Consider the following 16,879-nt stretch of genomic DNA (forward strand, 5'->3'; position numbering starts at 1 on the left):
GAATCCAAGCTCCCAGTGTAACTAGACAACAAACCTAAGTCTAAAGCAACTGCCAAACTGAATATAGTGCCAGAAACAGAGGATGCAGTGAACTAGGAGGAACATGCAGAGGTCAATGATCTTGCAGACCAAATGCAAAGAACAGAGATAAAAATGGCAGCAATTAAAGATCTAACTGTCAACGTAGCTCTCACACAAGTTATGAGTTAGGGCAGGAAGAACCCAGTACAGGAGAAAGTAAAGTCCATTCATAAAAAGCAACTATTTTATAGCAATTCTATTAAATTTTCTTCTAAACTAGTAACTATGTTGCTGAATTAAGGGGTTAAACAAGGGGACAATTTTAATGCTGGTTAGTGACTTTGCAAACCCATTCATCGTAAAAGCTTATGAAGCACTTTTTCCTCCTATAACCTGCTATGCTGAAAGCGCTGCCCTGACCCAAGGCTTCTTCTGCACAATGTGTCATTAGTCTCCTCCCCAATTCATATGTGGAAACAAAGAGCAGCAACTCGCCCTTTCCATGCCAGTGTTGTTATATGCATGGAACAAAGGGCCATTGTTCTTTCCCATCAAACGCTGACGCCAGGGTGACAGAGTCACGGTGTGTGCCAATTTCCCACTCAGCTTCACTAGGGACTGAATGCAGCACCATGCAGCACCATCACAACAGCAGGTCTAATTTGGTTTTTCATGATGGAGGCAAATAGGTTTTGCTAAACTGTGCGCGCCCCGCTGTTAAGAAAAACCTGACGTGCAGTTTATTTCAAATACCTAATAGGGTGGACTTCAGGGAAAAAGGCAGCAGTCACAGTGTTTGCCACATTCTAACAGTAGACAGCTATTGGTACAAAAAGCAACAAGAGATTAGGAAACATTCATTTAAAAACTACAGTTCTGCCTAGCTAGGTACCTCTCATTTGAAGTGACACCCACAATTACTCTAAGAATACACCTGCCTGGCTTCAGTTTGTTTTCTAGGTCAATTTAACACACTTGGAGTCTACCTAATCCGTTTCCCGCATCATTTTTAAGGGTCTCGCAGATAGGTGCAAAACAGATTTACCAGGAACAGGGAGCATTGTTATGATGAGGTGGAAGCTGCGACTGTAAAACTACAATTTCCTTCTGAGGCATTCAAGGATAGTTGCAGAGCCTGAAATTACTTTGGATTCTATTTTCAAAACCACTCTAATTTCAGGTAGTGCACATCCCTTTATTTAAAACCTTGTAGCACTTTGTTAACAATTTTAAGTTACCAGCTGTAATGCTCTTGCAGCCCTGAGTGGGGAGATGGGTTTAGAACAAGGTGAGCTTCTTTCTCAGCTATTGGATGGGGCAAATCAGATTCTGGGTGTCCCAACGTCCATGTCTGCCTATGTGAAAGTAGACTGAAAAATACTATTTGCAGCAATGCCATGGCAAGGATGTTTGGCACCCAAGGCAAACTCGCAGCAGCAGCCTGCCCTTGCCCCATGCACAGATCTAGGGGGGCACCCCCCCACACACTTGCCCAAGAGTGCATGTAGCAGCAGGAGCCACCCTCCCCCCGACCCTCCCCAAATGAGCTCAGTTGGGCAGCGCCTGTTGGTGCCCCTTCGCTTTGGGACCTGGAGTGGTTGCCCCATTCGTCCCCCCGCTTGCCACGGTACTGATTTGCAGTCCCCACTCAGTGCCATCACCTATCGTCACCCTGATAGAAGTGCACAAGTTGCCCAGATCACCCAGCAGAGCTTCCAAATCACATCAATAATTCAAGCCAGCATCTTTATTTTTAACACAGATTTTCTCCATATACTGTAAATGACTAGTTATCAAACATGTTATCCTGTATGGGGGCAGGGCAGCTATTAAAAACATGTAGCCATCTTAAAAAGAACAGTGATTGGTTCCAATATTTGAGCAAGCTAAAAAATACTGCAGCTTGGAAAAGGCTTGTGGGGAAAAATTACCATCCACCTCCTAGCCAACAAAGAGAACAGGGGAGAGATACAATAGGGAAGAGACAGCATTCCTGTATCTCACTTTCTCCAGGGCTAACTCCTGCTAGGTGGGAAGGGTGAAGATGCTGGAGTTCCTGCAAGCTTTACATTATAGACTCCATGTCTTATCACCACTTTCCTGTAAGAGGTGTCAAATCATTTGGGAGGGATGTTTGCATCTCTTCCCTTTGCCAAAGCTTTTGTACTACGGCAAGGGAGATGCATCTCTCCACTACTCCATTCCCTCCTCCAGGCTTCTGAATGAGCCAGAGGAGAGAGGGAGGGATCAGAAGAGGTGCTGCTATTAGACTTCTTTTCAGGCTTTTGTTCCTGTCACCCCAGCCCTTGCTGCAGCTCCTCACCTCCTTCTCCATCGGCATGGGCTCTAATCTTGCTGCCAGTAGCACTCTTGCACTGGTGAAATGGTCCAGGATCTTACAGCCACGGGGCTGCTCCAGGGCAAAGCTATATGCAGCAACTCTGGATTCTGGGAGGAGAGTGAAGCCTCACTTTCATCTGGCAAGCTTTCTTCTCCACCATAGCTAATGACTAGTATTTTTAGAAAATCAACTCAAATGTCTGCTGAAGTGTTGCTGGCTGCCACCCCAGACCCTCACCAAGAAGATATTTCTACTCCGTTTCTTTCAAACCCCGAGTTCTGAAAAATTCCTTTATTGGTGTTTAAAGTGCCCCCACTCCTCCTCCCACTGACAACACAAATCATAGGAGGATCAGTGCACCTGCTCCCTGTGCATGTTCACTGCCTCAGTCATCAGCCCTTGCCAGTGACTCTGCTGCAGTCAAGCAGAGCAAGACAGGAAATGCAACTCGGTAGTTACAGGAGAGGGAGAGCTGTGATTTGAAAACTACTGAAATAAAATTCAAGGGGCAGCTCAACCGCTTTTTGTTCAACAGTTTTATACCGGGAAGAGTTAAATGACTGCTCTCCATCTGATCAGACCTGAGCCAGCAGCCACTTAATGGCAGCATCCTGAGGGATAGCCAGCACGCATTTGTTGTGGGTAAGTCTTGCTTGACCAATCTTATTTTATGACCAGGTGACCTATCATATACCTTGACTTTAAAAAAGCCTTTGATCTGGTATCCCATGATCACCTGTTAGCAAAACTGGCCAACTGCAGCCTCGACTTCACCACAATCCACTGGCTGGGGAATTGGCTCTGTAGTCGAACCCAGAGGGTGGTGGTTGACAGAAGTCAATCGTCGTGGTGCGCTGTGACCAGTGGGGTTCCTCAAGGCTCTGTCCTTGGGCCAATGCTATTCATCTTCATTAATGATGTGGACATTGGTGTCAGAAGCAGACTGGCCAAGTTCACTGATGATACCAAACTTTGGGGTAAAGCGTCCACACCTGAGGACAGGAGGGCGATCCAGGATGACCTTAACAGGCTCAGGAAAGGAGTAGATGAGAACCTGATGGTGTTTAACACCAAAAAATGCCAGGTTCTCCACCTTGGGAGGAAAAACCCACAGCATGCTTTTAGGCTTGGCAGTGCTACACTGGCTAGCACTACAGAAAAAAAGGACTTGGGGGTCATGATTGACCACACAATGTATATGAGCCTTCAATGTGACATTGCAGCTAGTAAAGCGAGCAAAATGCTGGCTTGCATCCATAGATGCTTCTCAAGCAAATCCCAGGACATCTTTCTCCAGTTGTACTCGGCCTTGGTGAGGCCACAGCTGGAGTACTGCGTCCAGGCTTGGGCTCCACATTTCAAAAAGGATGTGGAGAAGCTCGAGAGAGTCCAGAGGAGAGCCACGCACATGATCAGAGATCAGGAAAACAGACCTTATGATGCGAGGCTGAGAGGTATGGGACCCTTCAGCCTGGAAAAGTGCAGGCTCAGGGGCGATTTGGTGGCTGCCTATAAGTTTATCAGGGGTGCTCACCAGGATCTGGGGGAACATCTGTTCACCAGAGCACCCCAAAGGATGACGAGGTCAAATGGTCACAAACTCCTCCATGACCAGTTCAGGCTGGACATAAGGAAGAACTTCTTTACTGTCTGAGCTCCCAAGGCCTGGAATAGACTACCACCGGAGGTGGTTCAAGCACCTATTTTGAACACCTTCAAGAGAAATGTGGATGCTTATCTTGCTGGGCAGGAAGCTTTTCATGAACTTTAGAGGCCACCAGAAAAGGGCCATAGCATGTAGTGCTCACTCTCCACCCAGCAGCCAATGGTAAAGGTGGCAGGTCCATTTGCCATGATTCTATTCAATCTGGCATTGTGCTGGAGGAAGCCATTACTCCACTAGTTTCTACAGAGATAGAGGGCTCCTCCCCTCCCCCCTTTATTCCTAATGGCCATCCTCAGATGAAAGATGGGGAGGAATGTGAGCACAGAAGCATGTAGTGCTCACTCTCCACCCAGCAGCCAATGGTAAAGGTGGCAGGTCCATTTGCCATGATTCTATTCAATCTGGCATTGTGCTGGAGGAAGCCATTACTCCACTAGTTTCTACAGAGATAGAGGGCTCCTCCCCTCCCCCCTTTATTCCTAATGGCCATCCTCAGATGAAAGATGGGGAGGAATGTGAGCACAGAAGCAGCAGACACAATAAGCCAGCAAAGAAGCCAGGGATCTGACATCTCTGGCCTGGGCAGCCCTCTCGCCAATGCACAGCATTTGGCAATATAGGTGAACACAAGACCCATGGTTAAATTTATTTCCAGACAAAACATTGCTTACTTGCTAGTTGTGCTCAGATTCAAAGGCTTCTCAAGGTCTTGGTGCCTTTACAAATAAAAAAGCTGGCTAGTTCAGGTGCACATCAGACACGGTTTTGGGTTCACGTAAAGGGGGAAAGGCTTGTATGTGTGTCCATGCACGTATTTGAAAAGCCTGAACACCTTAGTTAATAAAGCCATTTCCATAACCAACTGGTGCAGCAAAAAGTGAAGATTTAGGCCTCGCTCAATTTAAGAAACATACTGGACTGAGAATGGGTCTGTCCAATCAGATTTGGGACCAAGGAGGGAATGGGTGAACAGAGAATATGCCTACTTTTCCTTTAGTCATCAAATCTGTCCCCTTACAGTGACACACAAACACCTTGGTTGAAGTTTGGGCACAGGCCCTTATAGGAAGCCTCACTACACTTTATAAATAGATACATCTGTACAGAAAGAGGCATTCAGATACAATCCACAGGGACACTTTAAAAAACAAAACAAGAAAATAAATTTTAAAACATCCTCCACAGTCCTGGCTATTGGCCACAATCCATTTCTGGAAGGGATCCTGTCCCATAGGGAATGTGCAACACATCCAGGTACTGCCAAGAAAATATTGCACAGTGGAAAAATACTCCACTCCCCAAGAGGCACCTTTGCTTCTGTCCCAGTAATGGTGCACTTTCTGCAGGAGCTATGCCACCCCCAACGGTGGAAGTGGTCCCACGTCCAGCAACTAGTGAATTGCATCCTGGCAGGTACCCTTTGTTCCTGGTGACACATGTTGCTCAGGGTTCACGGACAGCCTTGTATTTCCCAGTTCGCAGCAGGCTGCTGGGGAAGGTGAGACTCAGAAGAAATCGGATGCCTTCCGCCGTTTAGGCAAGTGGAGCAGGTTGTCTGTGATGGAGGTGGGGTCCTGGGTAACTGGAGTCTGAGAGACAGTCTTGGGTGTTGGGGTGCCAGTGGGCGTGTTCGTGCCACCTGCTGGGGTCTTAAAGCCAGGGGGTCCCGTGTGGGCTGGGGAAGGGGTGTAGCTGGCTCGCAGCGCTTTGTCAGTGTATTTGCTCGCAGTCCGGTTTACTAGTCGTTGCAAAGCAGGTGACATAGCCGGGCTCAGTCCTTTAGGTGTGAGACTGGAACAGAAGCAGGGAAGTTTAGAAGGAAGTGCAAATAAAAGCACTTACCACATATCAGAGGGATGGACTACGGCACTTACCACAGGCCCCAGCAAGTCCTTCACTAGGGCCACCCTCCCCTCTCCCGGACTACTTTAATTGCAGCACAGGTCAGGACTCAGGCCGGCTGCTCTGCTGGTGCCCTGTCATCAGCCTCCCAAATGCTCTTCCATTCCACAGGCCTCCATTCACCTGTGCAGCTCCCCCACAATCATGTTAATGGCAGGAACCCTTTTAGGTCCTTAATGTGAGCAGTCCAGCCTTCCCTTTTCTTTAGGCCCACTGCATCCTCTTCCCACAGCTTCACTCCAGTTGTGGCCCAGGCCTTCCAACAACCAGGGCAGTCTGGCCTTAAAGGAGAGCAGAAAGGGCAAGGGCAAGCACAGCTACCTCCAGCATTTTCAAATCCATTCCTAGCCCCTTCCTTCTTTTCCCTTCCCTCTTTTCTATGCTGATTTCATTCTCATAGGAAAATACTCTCTACCCCACCCTGCCTCCATAGGTTGTATATAGTGAAGAAAGCTCACCTGGCCAAGTTTTCTGTGACTTTTCTTAATGCTTCCTGCTTCTTTGCTCGGTTCTTAGCAGCCACCTCATTGGCCATCTTGAGTCCCAACCTCTCCCTGCGCCCAGGCTCCAAGATCTGTAAACATAACAAACCAATTCAGCCTCCAGGCTGTTAACAAGAGCACTGTGTTACTGGGCCCAGGTACATTGACAGCTGTGTTCCAGAGATGCGTCACAGACCCCATAAAGATACGTATCAGCCCATTTATTATTCACAAACTATTCACTCCCCAATCCACACCCGACATGGAGGTTCAATACCTTGAAGGCTGGTCCAGGGGTTCTGTCCACATACGGTGATTCCGACCCATCCAACCGCAGTGGGGTGCTCTCTATCTCTCCCCACGTCATAAGAGGAGACTCGTTCACACCTACCAACAAGTTAAGAAGAATCAGCCTGTGATACTACACATCTATCCAGACCACAATGCCTCAGATGCACGGTCACTGTCCCAGGGCAGAACATCTACTTACCCCACAGGCAGAGAGGCTGGTTATGAAACAGCACAAACTGCTGGTCACACCATGGAACAACCATCTACTGAGAGATCATACCCTCACTGGAAGGAAGAGGCAAGCAACTTCCTTTCAAAGGACACCAACTCAAATCCTCAGCGTTGCCTGAGAGTGTGTTACCAGCTACAACTCTCCAAGCAGTCAAGACAACAAATAAATACATTTATGTCTTTTTCAGGAGGTTTACTCTGTTCATCTGGAAGTGCTTAACTTATGGCTAGTTTCCCTCTTTCCTCAACAGCCTGTTTTCTCCTTGTTTTGCTCTTCACAACAGGAAAAACAACTGAACAACAGGAAATCAGTCAGAGGACTCAGGGCAAATGGACCTGAATCTGCTTTCAATTCAATATTTAACATTGACTCAGTTTAAGATGACAGCATCCCTTTAACAATGTTGGAGAGACGGGAAACTCTATAAGATCTTCATTCAGTAGCTGACCTGTCAGGAAAAACTAGATCTTCTTGTTAGCTGACTTATTTCTAGGGAAGAAGCGTGTGTATCAGAGAAATGATCTACTTTGCAAATGCCCCCTGAAGACTTTGAAAAAGGATGCCAGGATCCCATTCTTCCAGGATGATGGATGAGAGTTATAGAATGGTCAGCCTAAGATCACTTAACACCCAATAAAAACAGAGCAAATTGAATTATAATCAAGACACCAGATAGGTCATTTGCAGTTCAGTTAAAACTATACATAAACAATCAGCTAAGCCATGGAATCATAGAAAATTAAGGTTGGAAGGAACCTCAGGAAGTCAATCTAGTCCAACCCCCTGCTCAAAGCAGGAACATCCCAGCCAAAGCTTTGGGTTTGGAAAACCTCCAGGGATTGAGCTTCCACCACCTCTCTGGGTAACCTGTTCCAATGTTTTACTACCCTCCTAGTGAGAAAATTCTTCCTAATATCTAACCAAAATTTCCCTTGCTAAAATTTGAGATGGCTGCTCCTTGTTCTGTCATCTGTCACCACTCAGAACAGTCCAGATCCATCCTCTTTCGAACCCCACTTCAGGTAGTTCAAGGCTGCTATTAAATCCTCCCTCAGGTCTTCTCTTCTCTAGACCTAATAAGCGCAGTTCCTCAGCTTGTCCTCGTAAGTCATGTGCCCCAGCCCCTCACCATTTTTGTTGCCCTCCACTAGATTCTCTCCAATTTGTCCACATCCGTTCTGTATTGGGGGCCCCAAAAGCCAGCGAAATGCAAGCTAATACAGAAAGATTCCATAGAGCAGAGAGGAGAGAGAAACACAGAAAACAGCAGGGCCCAACCAAAACTTGGGTGAGAATCTCAGGATGCAGAACAAGGAGTCTGCAATGCACTACAGATGACTGGGGAACCAGCCCCTGAGCCACCTGGCACAAAAGCTCAGAGCCCTATGGTGTAGCAAAACCCTGTTTCTCTTTTTTATTTATTTATTTATTTTAAAATGCATTCCCTCCCCCCCTTCCCCCATCATTTCTGACTTTTTCTCTCCCTCTCTTTTCCCTATAGATAAGTATAAGTAAGCTAAGATGTAGGATAAGCTTTAAACATTTTTATTTTGGTAGCAAGTTTCTGGTTTTGGATATCCACTGTTGTATATTGTATTATTATTAGGTTTGTATTGATTTTGACTGTTGTATATTGTATTATCATCATTTTCATACTAATTTTTATTGTTTCATATGGATAGTGTATGGTTTAGACCTGTGTTTGTAAGCGAACCAAAGTCATGTCAAGTTTCCATTTTATATGTCAAGCCTCCATCTTCTGTCCTCTGCCCGGGCATCCCATGTTGCAACTGTATGAGTCACGTACCCCTCCCATGTAAACTGGTTCCCCGATGAATGAGTCTGATTGGGAATGACTGAAATACAATGGTAGCAGGCCTCTACTGAATGGCCTGTAATGACTGGGCCATCACCTTGCATTGATTCACCCAGGAACCACGGACCTCACCCAGGAACAGAGACAAGACCAGCGTTTGAAAGACAAATGACCCTGCAAAACCAGCAACTCTCACCATTAGACACCAGAAACTGCACATCCCTGCATGGAGCACACATGCTCAGTACACCAGGGACTAACCCTTGCCTGGGCGTGCCTCCTGTCACTAGGATCATACCAGGTCTGCCCCTATAAAAAGGGGCAGTGAAGACACACCCAGTGGGAATGCCATTTCCATCTGGACCAGCACCATGCCATACTGCCTATCCACCCAGAGGCCCTGCCGGCGACCCTCCTCTGGACAATACCTACTGGACAAGGACCCCTTCCAGCCTGGATAGGTAGATATTACCTGCACACCTCCTCCTACAATTTGGACTCTCTCCCTCCGTCATTCTCTCTCTCCTCCTGGACTTCAGTGGACTTCAGCCCCTGCACCAAGCATCTTTAACCCTGCTGCCATTGTGTGTGTGTGTGTGGGGGGCGGGGGGGTGCAAGGGAACCAATTTGGCATTGTGTCACCATCTCCACTGTTCAATAAAACCACTGTCATTTGCAACCCCGAGTTGGGTCATGTTTTACTGAATCCCAGTTCCTTATCTTAAATTCCGGCCTCAATCTCTCTCTCTCAATTCCAGCCCCCACCCCTCTCCACTAGTTTCCCGATCTCCTCTCAATTCCTACTGCCACTTTTCCTGTGATTTTCTGCTGTCTTTCTCTGCTTTCCTGTTGCCCCTGCTGCCTTTCAGTCTCTCCTGCTGCTTTTTCTGTGATTTTCTGCTGTCTGTCTCTCTGTTTTCAGGCTCCCCCCCCAGGTGTGCATGAACCTAGACTGGTTATTTTGAATGTGTGCGCATCTGAGTTGCTAGTGTGAGAGTGTGTCTATAAATATACATACATGTGCATACACACACACGGCATTGTGTGCATGATATACGAATTAGTGATCTGCGTCTAACTTTTGGGGTGTATAGTGTATGTGTTTGAATTGGTGATAAGTATGCATGTGCCTAGGCTGGTTTGGATGTGTATGTGCCTGAGCTAGTAGAGTGTGTGTGTGTGTGTGTGTGTGTGTGTGTGTGTTGTATATGTGCAATTGTGTCACACCCCCTCCTATCTAACAGCGCAATACTGAGATCCTGAGAGTTGGCCTGACCCCCCCCAGGGAACAATGGGAGGTATCCCAATGTAGGTGTTGCCACTGGAAGGTTAACATTTGTGTGGTGCTTAAATCCACGCATCCTCCAAGAGCAAACCAAATGCTAAGAAAAAACATCGATGCTCCCTGCCTCAAGTCAGCCAGGTTTTCCAAAGACAGCATTTGCCCTACAAAAGGACTTTAGCAGAGACACAGCTTTGTTCAGAGGTCCCAAGATGAGCACAGTTTTTGACTCTGATGTCTTGGATATGCAGAGTTATGCAGAACACCAAACATCACGCTGAGTTGTCATGTATTATACACCGAGAGCTCTTGGCTCAGACATGCACAATGGAGGTCAAACCCCGCCTGTTTCCAGGAACAATGTCTCCCTAGGGATGGATGTCTGGCACATCAAAAAGTGGAAAAAGGCTGCATTACAAACCACTTTGCTTTTACAGCCGAGCAAAAAGAACCTCTTCTTACCAGGAACAGGAGAGGGGGTGGCCACAAACCCATAGCCATTCACTTTTGGAGACTCCTGAGGTATCAGCTCCTTCCCATCTGGCCCCACTTTGCCTTGTTTGTACTGAAACACAAAAGCCAGCATCAATCATCTGCAATTCGTTTGCTCAGTTTCCTCAGCTCAAATGCCCTACCAATGGCAGGGTTCAAGCAAAGTCCTGTCTGCCAACTAACCTGGGCATTGAGAGCAGCTGCTTGCTGGAGCTGCGATTTACTCAGGGCCTGGCTGAATGGGTCCCTTAGAAAGCGGGTGTTTCTGTGGACAACTTCCCGAGGCTTCTTGAATACGTCCTCCTCATCTGGCACACCTAAAAGAGCAAACTGCAGTATCACCATGCAGCCAAGAGCCCACAGTACAGGCAGGGGAGTCTAAGGCCCACAAACAGCCTAATCATCATTCATTACTGGCATTTCTGCAAGACATGAAGGTCATGAGCCAGTGCATTTTGCCATCTGCATCAGTTAAAAATAAGCTTCTACTAAATAGTTACATCTATGGCACAACACCTGGAAAGCAAGGTTAAATCAAGACTATTTTGAAAGGCCGGAAACCCACAAGTCGCTGTGCTTTGCCGTTTATAGAGATTTAGGGCATGCTCGGTTGTCAAAGTACAGAGGCCCAGAATGTGTTTGTGAATCAATTCCATTCCTTTATGCACAGCAGCCAGGGCACTAAATCCTACTTGGGCTGGCTGTGCACAAGCAAACACAGAACACGAAGGTGCTCATTCCTAAGACAAACCCATAAGGAAAGAGTTGTTACTCCCAAAACAAAACACCTGTGCAACTGGGGAAACTGAGTTCCCAGGATACAAACAGAAGCCAGGCCAAGAGCCACAGCAACTGCGAGGTGAGGGAATGGGGTCCAGAAAACTGAAAAAGGGCTCCTTTGGCAACTGCAGGTATCCGCACTTTGCAAAGAGAAAAGAACAATATGATCCCAGTGAAAGCAGCTCAAACTAGCAAAACACTAGGAGCAGCAAAAAATGAAATGCAAGTGCTACGTGGCATCTGCCAAGCTGGAAGATTGCACTCCAGCATGCGCCTCACCTGCTGGGTAATACATGAGGGAATTGCGAGCCTTGTACTCCCATGTCTCCAGTCCAGCCTTGCTGCTTTCGAGGGCCTGCTGTTCTGCTGAGGGCAGCGCCAGATTCTCTTGTCGCCGCTGGAATCAAATAAAGAACAAAGTTTTAAATTTCTGCATTGCAAAGAAAACCAAGCTCCCAATGCCTGTGCTTGCTTCTCTGGGCTTAGTCTTTTAGCTGCTCTGCTCTTGTGTGAAGAGGAGCTCAGAGACTATTTAACTGGAAAAACTAGGGAGAATATCATCAGGTAGCAGAATAACAACACATGAAACTGAAAGGGAGATGTACAGGTATTAGTCCTGGAAAAGCCTCTTGCATTTTTAAATACCCTCTTCTAGTGCCCAGGTTGCATTCACTGTGTTCGGAGTACCCCATTCTAGTGCCAGCCTGGTTTTCTGAATGGATCCAATACCTTTGGTGTCAGATCCATTTAGAAGACCAGATTCATGATGGGGGCAGAGAAGTGTAAATTATTCTTAAGGCACCTTGGTGGACTGAAGGTGGCAAACTCTGTGGGATCAAAGGCAAATCCTCAACTAGAGAGACTGGCACTTGGGCTCCAACCCCTATCACTGCTTCACACACACTCTATGAAGCTAAATGGGGAAGACTATTTTTAAGTGTCTCCAGTCAGATTTTACCTACAACATTTTATATCAGCAGCACAGAGGATTCTTAACATCAGGAGCTGAAAGAGGCAGGGTATGTTTCTGCAACATGCAACAGGTTGACAGATGAATAAATGAGATCTGCTTTTTAACTGCTCTCTGTGATGATGTTGCAGCTTTGAAAGGGGCCTGCCAAGAGTTACAGGTCTACCCTTCTACAGCCCTTCACATTTCCAAAGCTCTCTCCAAACATAAGCCTTAGCACCCGAGAGTAAGACATCATTATCCCCGAGGGGGGAGGTGAGCAACTGGAACAGAGGGATGCAAGTGACTGTCATAGGCCACAGCAAATTGGAGCAGACCCCATATTGAAGCTTGGTGCAACAGATCCCATCCCCCTGTGCACACACAACTCTAAGTCAAGGCAGCGAATCCTTTTCCTTTACTGTAACAACCTTGTATCTGAAGACAACCACGTATCTGTATCTCAGAGAGTCAGTGGGACCCCCACAGTGAAAGAGAACATAAAAGCCAACAGAAACAATGAAGCATATTTCTTTCTTGCTTGGTTTAGCAGATGGCGGCAATTCCCACAGCTTAAATGTTTTACAACAGCTTGGATACTCTCAAGCCGTTTCCCCACCTGGGCAAACTCCTCTTCGGCTTTGTATAACCAAGCATGCTTGGCCTTCTCCTTCTCTTTGGCCACTTCCATGATCTGCTCAAACGAGGCATTATCCTCACTGGTGTGTTTTGCTAGGAAGCTGTCCAGGCTAGGAAGAACGTCCTTACCTTCTTCCTTCTCTGCATCTCCTAAAAACAAGAAAAAAGTAATTAAGAAAGATGCTCACACCTCCCTCCCCCTTCCTGTAAAGGTCAGTGTTTAGTTACTAATCTGTTTTGGAACCCTTCTCCCCACTGGTCCACTATTCACTTGAGCAGGGGTTAGCAAGCTACAGTTCATGAGCTGAAAGAGGAGATCCAGCAGGGGAAATTGAAGGTGCACAGCAATGCTGCACCTACTTCCCTCTCCTTCGCAGAGCCTCCCTCCGCAACTCTCCCTGTTGCCATCTCATGCCCATGCTCACACAAAGAATTTGCCCCTCTCCATTGCCACTGAAGACAGGGACTGGTGGCAAGGGAAATCATAGGCATCTCAGTTGCATCAAGGGACAGAGATCTGCAGCCCACAGCTGGGGGCTGGGTTGGAATTGACCGAAAAAAAAAAAGGTTGCATACCCTTGCCCTTGAACACTTGTGAGGGCTCTGCATCTTAAGGTAAATACGTATGTGGTTCAGACCAGTGTTGAGTTGACTTCAGTTATGAAGGATCTACGATTCATTTTTCCATAGGCCCTTTTAGGACCCCTTGCTGGTTCACATTAAAGCACTGTTATTCCTGTTCCTTCACCTGCCAGCCTGCACTCTTTGATGTACGTACATATGGCTATGGCCCTATCACCCTGCCCACAGGCATTAGATTAGCCTTTTTTGTGCGATATAACAAAGCCACCTCCTCAGAACTGCCTAAACTAGGAGACTGCATTCAGGAGCCCTGCAGCATCACAACCTGGGAGAGCACTTCCCTTAGCAGAGTTATAAGAAGTCCTTCCCCTATCTGGCGCTTAGCAGAATATTAACATCAGAGGAAACTGAACTCACAACACTATCTTCCTTTCAACTGGAGGATGCCCCCCACCCTGCAAGGCAAAGCCCCTTGCCTACCTTCCTCTGCAGCTTTGATCCCAACCTTGGGCTTGTTCAACAAGGAAGGGGCAGTACCTGGATGCACCTCAGGTGTTTCAAATGTGGCTGGAGTAACATCTGTAGCAGAGAAAAATGTCAATGCTGTGAGCAAAGCGTGAAGTGGGACATCAGCTCATTATCCCACCAGTCAAGCAAGAGGCAGCAGCTTCTCCAAAGGGGCCAGCTATCTGCTCCTGTTACTCATCACTGGCATGCAACTTCCTGCTGGGAGAAGGGAACTCTCTAAAAAGCAGGGAAGGTTGTCAAATGATATACATCTGATTCAGTTCTAACCACTGATGAGCCTTCTGCTCTGCTAAACAACCATCCCTATTCCTACTCAAACCAATGACAAAACTCCCCAATGACTTGGGGGGACTGGACCCCAAATGCTGTGGTTTTGGGGTTTAATCAAATCAAAAGCTCCCGACAAAAAACAAATCTTGGCACATGTTTGAGATAGCCCAGCTTAGGTTGTTGGCAGCACCAATCCCACTCAGTAACACAGCCTTTGCTGCAGAGGGGCAAGGTATCAGTCAAGTACTAGCTACGACTTTCTAGGCAGGCACCCAGACACCACAGCCAGAACCCAACCAGGATCCAAGTTCCTCTACAGGGAAATCTAAAAAAAGTCACCCAGCTGAAATTTAAGTAGATGCCAGCCCAGGCAGCAACCCCCCAAACTAGGTTGGGAGAGAAGGTCAGTGAAATGGTCTCAAAAGTTTATACAATACAGGTCCATACAGCATAACATACCTAGCAGCATGTTCGCTTAACTGAAATGAATGGGAAGCATAACTGGGAACAAGTTCTATGCACTGGCTATTGAATGAAACTGTACATCTACTCTGAACAACAGGCGCTGCTTGCCTCCAAGCACAGTCAAAGCAGTTTATGGCATGAACTGGCGTTTGCCATCACACTCTCACTGTGCATCTGACTGTTCATTGCATCTCTCTTCCCTAATCCCTTCATTATGCTAAACAAGCTGCCAACATGCATTTTTAAACAATTTAGAGCTTGCATTGGACCTAATCTTAAAAGTAATACCCAAAACAAAAATGGGTATAGTAAAAGCTGCGCTATCCGGCATTTTACAAGCCGGCATGCCCACCACGGTACTTCCGGTTTCTCTTGAGTCCCCCACGCCCAGGGACAAAGCAGCCTGCGCTGCCGAGTCCCCACAGCCCGGGGGCATAACAGGCTGCACGGGGCCTGCCTCCCTGTCCTGCGGGGCGATGCAGCAGGAGGGATGGCAATGCCGCAGGAGGGGCAGAGGGACACCCCAGACGCGGCAGGGGCCGCTCAATTAACCGGCATATTTTGTTTTCTGGCATCCCCCATTCCCAGGGGATACTGGATAACAGAGCTTTTACTGTATATAACATGCCTGCTACATTATCCTTCTTGATCCATCAAGGTGTATTTCACATGACAAAATGCTTCCTGATAGAAAGAAAGTGTAGCATGGTACAACACATCTGGCCATTTGTGTGTCTAACGTGACTGTCTAAGAGCATGAAGTAACCTCGAATCCAGTGGGAGCTAGAACATAAAAACTGCCGTTTACTGGGTCAGACCATAGGTCCATCTTGTGCAGTTTCCTGTCACACAGCGGCAGAGAGCAGAGGCTGAAAGGGAGAGTGAACTGGGTCTGACCAGGGTTTTTTCCACTGTTCCTCTCTCACTTGCAGCCTCCAGCACTTAAAAGTCAAGAAAGCTCCAATTCAGAGGCTGTAGACCTCACTCCTGTGCTCAATAGCTACCGATACCCCTTTTTACCCCTTTTCTCCTAGAATTTGTCCCTCTTTCTGAATCTGCCTAAACTGTCAACTTCTGTGCCTGGTGGCACCGAGCTCCACACGTTAGTGACACGCTGTGTGAGAGAGAAATTCCTTTTATTTGTTTTTGACTCTCTGCCTTGTTCCACCTTGTCACCCCTCGTTCTTATATCGTGAGAAACAGAAGGTAATAATCTCTGTGGACTTTCTCTTCGCCATTTAGTATTTTGTACACCTTTACCATGCCCCCCCTCAAGTTTCTAAACTGAACAGGCCCCGCCTCTCTAGTCTCTCCTCTTTTGAAAGCCGCCCCATACCACCAACCGTCCCTGCTGCCCTTCTCCAGCTCCTCCAACTCCTTTGTGAGGTGCGGGGACCAAACCTGGGCACCACATTCAAGGTGTGGGCACTGCAGGGACCTAGAAAGGGGCACAAGGATGAGTTCAGAAAAGGTTTCCTTGTGTGCTGCTCATTTCGTGCCTGCCTCGCTTCAAACCTGCCTTCATGGCAGCCCACCCCAGCCGCCACCAACACGAGCAACACGCGCCGCTCTCCAGCCCAGCCTGGCCCCCCGTGCCGCGCCCTGCGCTCTCCGGCCTTAACGACACTGACGTGCAGGCGAGCGCTCGCTGCCGGCACGACGGCGCTCAGGAGGGACGCAACCCGCACGAGACTTACAGGGGGCGGCAGCGTCCCTGCCCGAGCGGCCCAGCGCGGAGCCAAACTTGATGGCGATCTGCCGCATCTTCTCCAGGTCGCCGCTCTCCTCCGCCTCCAGGTACTCGCGCTGCGCCCGCAGCCGCGCCACGTCGGGGAAGAAGTCGCGCTGGATGATGTTCTCCAGGCCCTGCGGGCGGCACGTACAGCCCAGCTGGGGGGGCGTCGCCCTGGGGACCGGCCTTCCCTCTCCCACCCGCTCCTTCTCCCCATCCCCCCTCCGCCCCGCCCCGCCCCGCTCCACACCGCACCTCGATGTAGGCCTCCTCGTCCAGAATCTTCTTCTTGCGCCTCGCGGCAGCCACCACCACCAACGCCGCCGCCTCCCGCCCTGCCGGCACCAGCGCGGCCCCCTCCACCTCCACCCCCGGCTCCGCCATGGCCTCGGCCGCGCCCGCAGGGAAC

General features: G+C 48.2%; 1 protein-coding gene across 1 annotated transcript; it reads right to left on the reverse strand.

Annotated features, from left to right (window-relative positions):
• Window positions 1-5,088: 5,088 nt before the first annotated feature.
• Window positions 5,089-16,869, reverse strand: ESS2 (ess-2 splicing factor homolog). Its single transcript, XM_006021555.2, has 10 exons — window positions 16,726-16,869; window positions 16,436-16,604; window positions 13,956-14,054; window positions 12,874-13,043; window positions 11,585-11,702; window positions 10,709-10,842; window positions 10,496-10,598; window positions 6,690-6,799; window positions 6,389-6,504; window positions 5,089-5,819 (listed from the first exon to the last, which is right to left on the reverse strand). Exons 1-10 carry the CDS (start codon window positions 16,852-16,854, stop codon window positions 5,534-5,536), a joined length of 1,434 nt encoding a protein of 477 aa, XP_006021617.1. The 5' UTR covers window positions 16,855-16,869; the 3' UTR covers window positions 5,089-5,533.
• Window positions 16,870-16,879: the final 10 nt, after the last annotated feature.

Source organism: Alligator sinensis, unplaced genomic scaffold, assembly GCF_000455745.1.
Source record: "Alligator sinensis unplaced genomic scaffold, ASM45574v1 scaffold570_1, whole genome shotgun sequence".
In the NCBI taxonomy this organism is placed as follows: domain Eukaryota; kingdom Metazoa; phylum Chordata; order Crocodylia; family Alligatoridae; genus Alligator; species Alligator sinensis.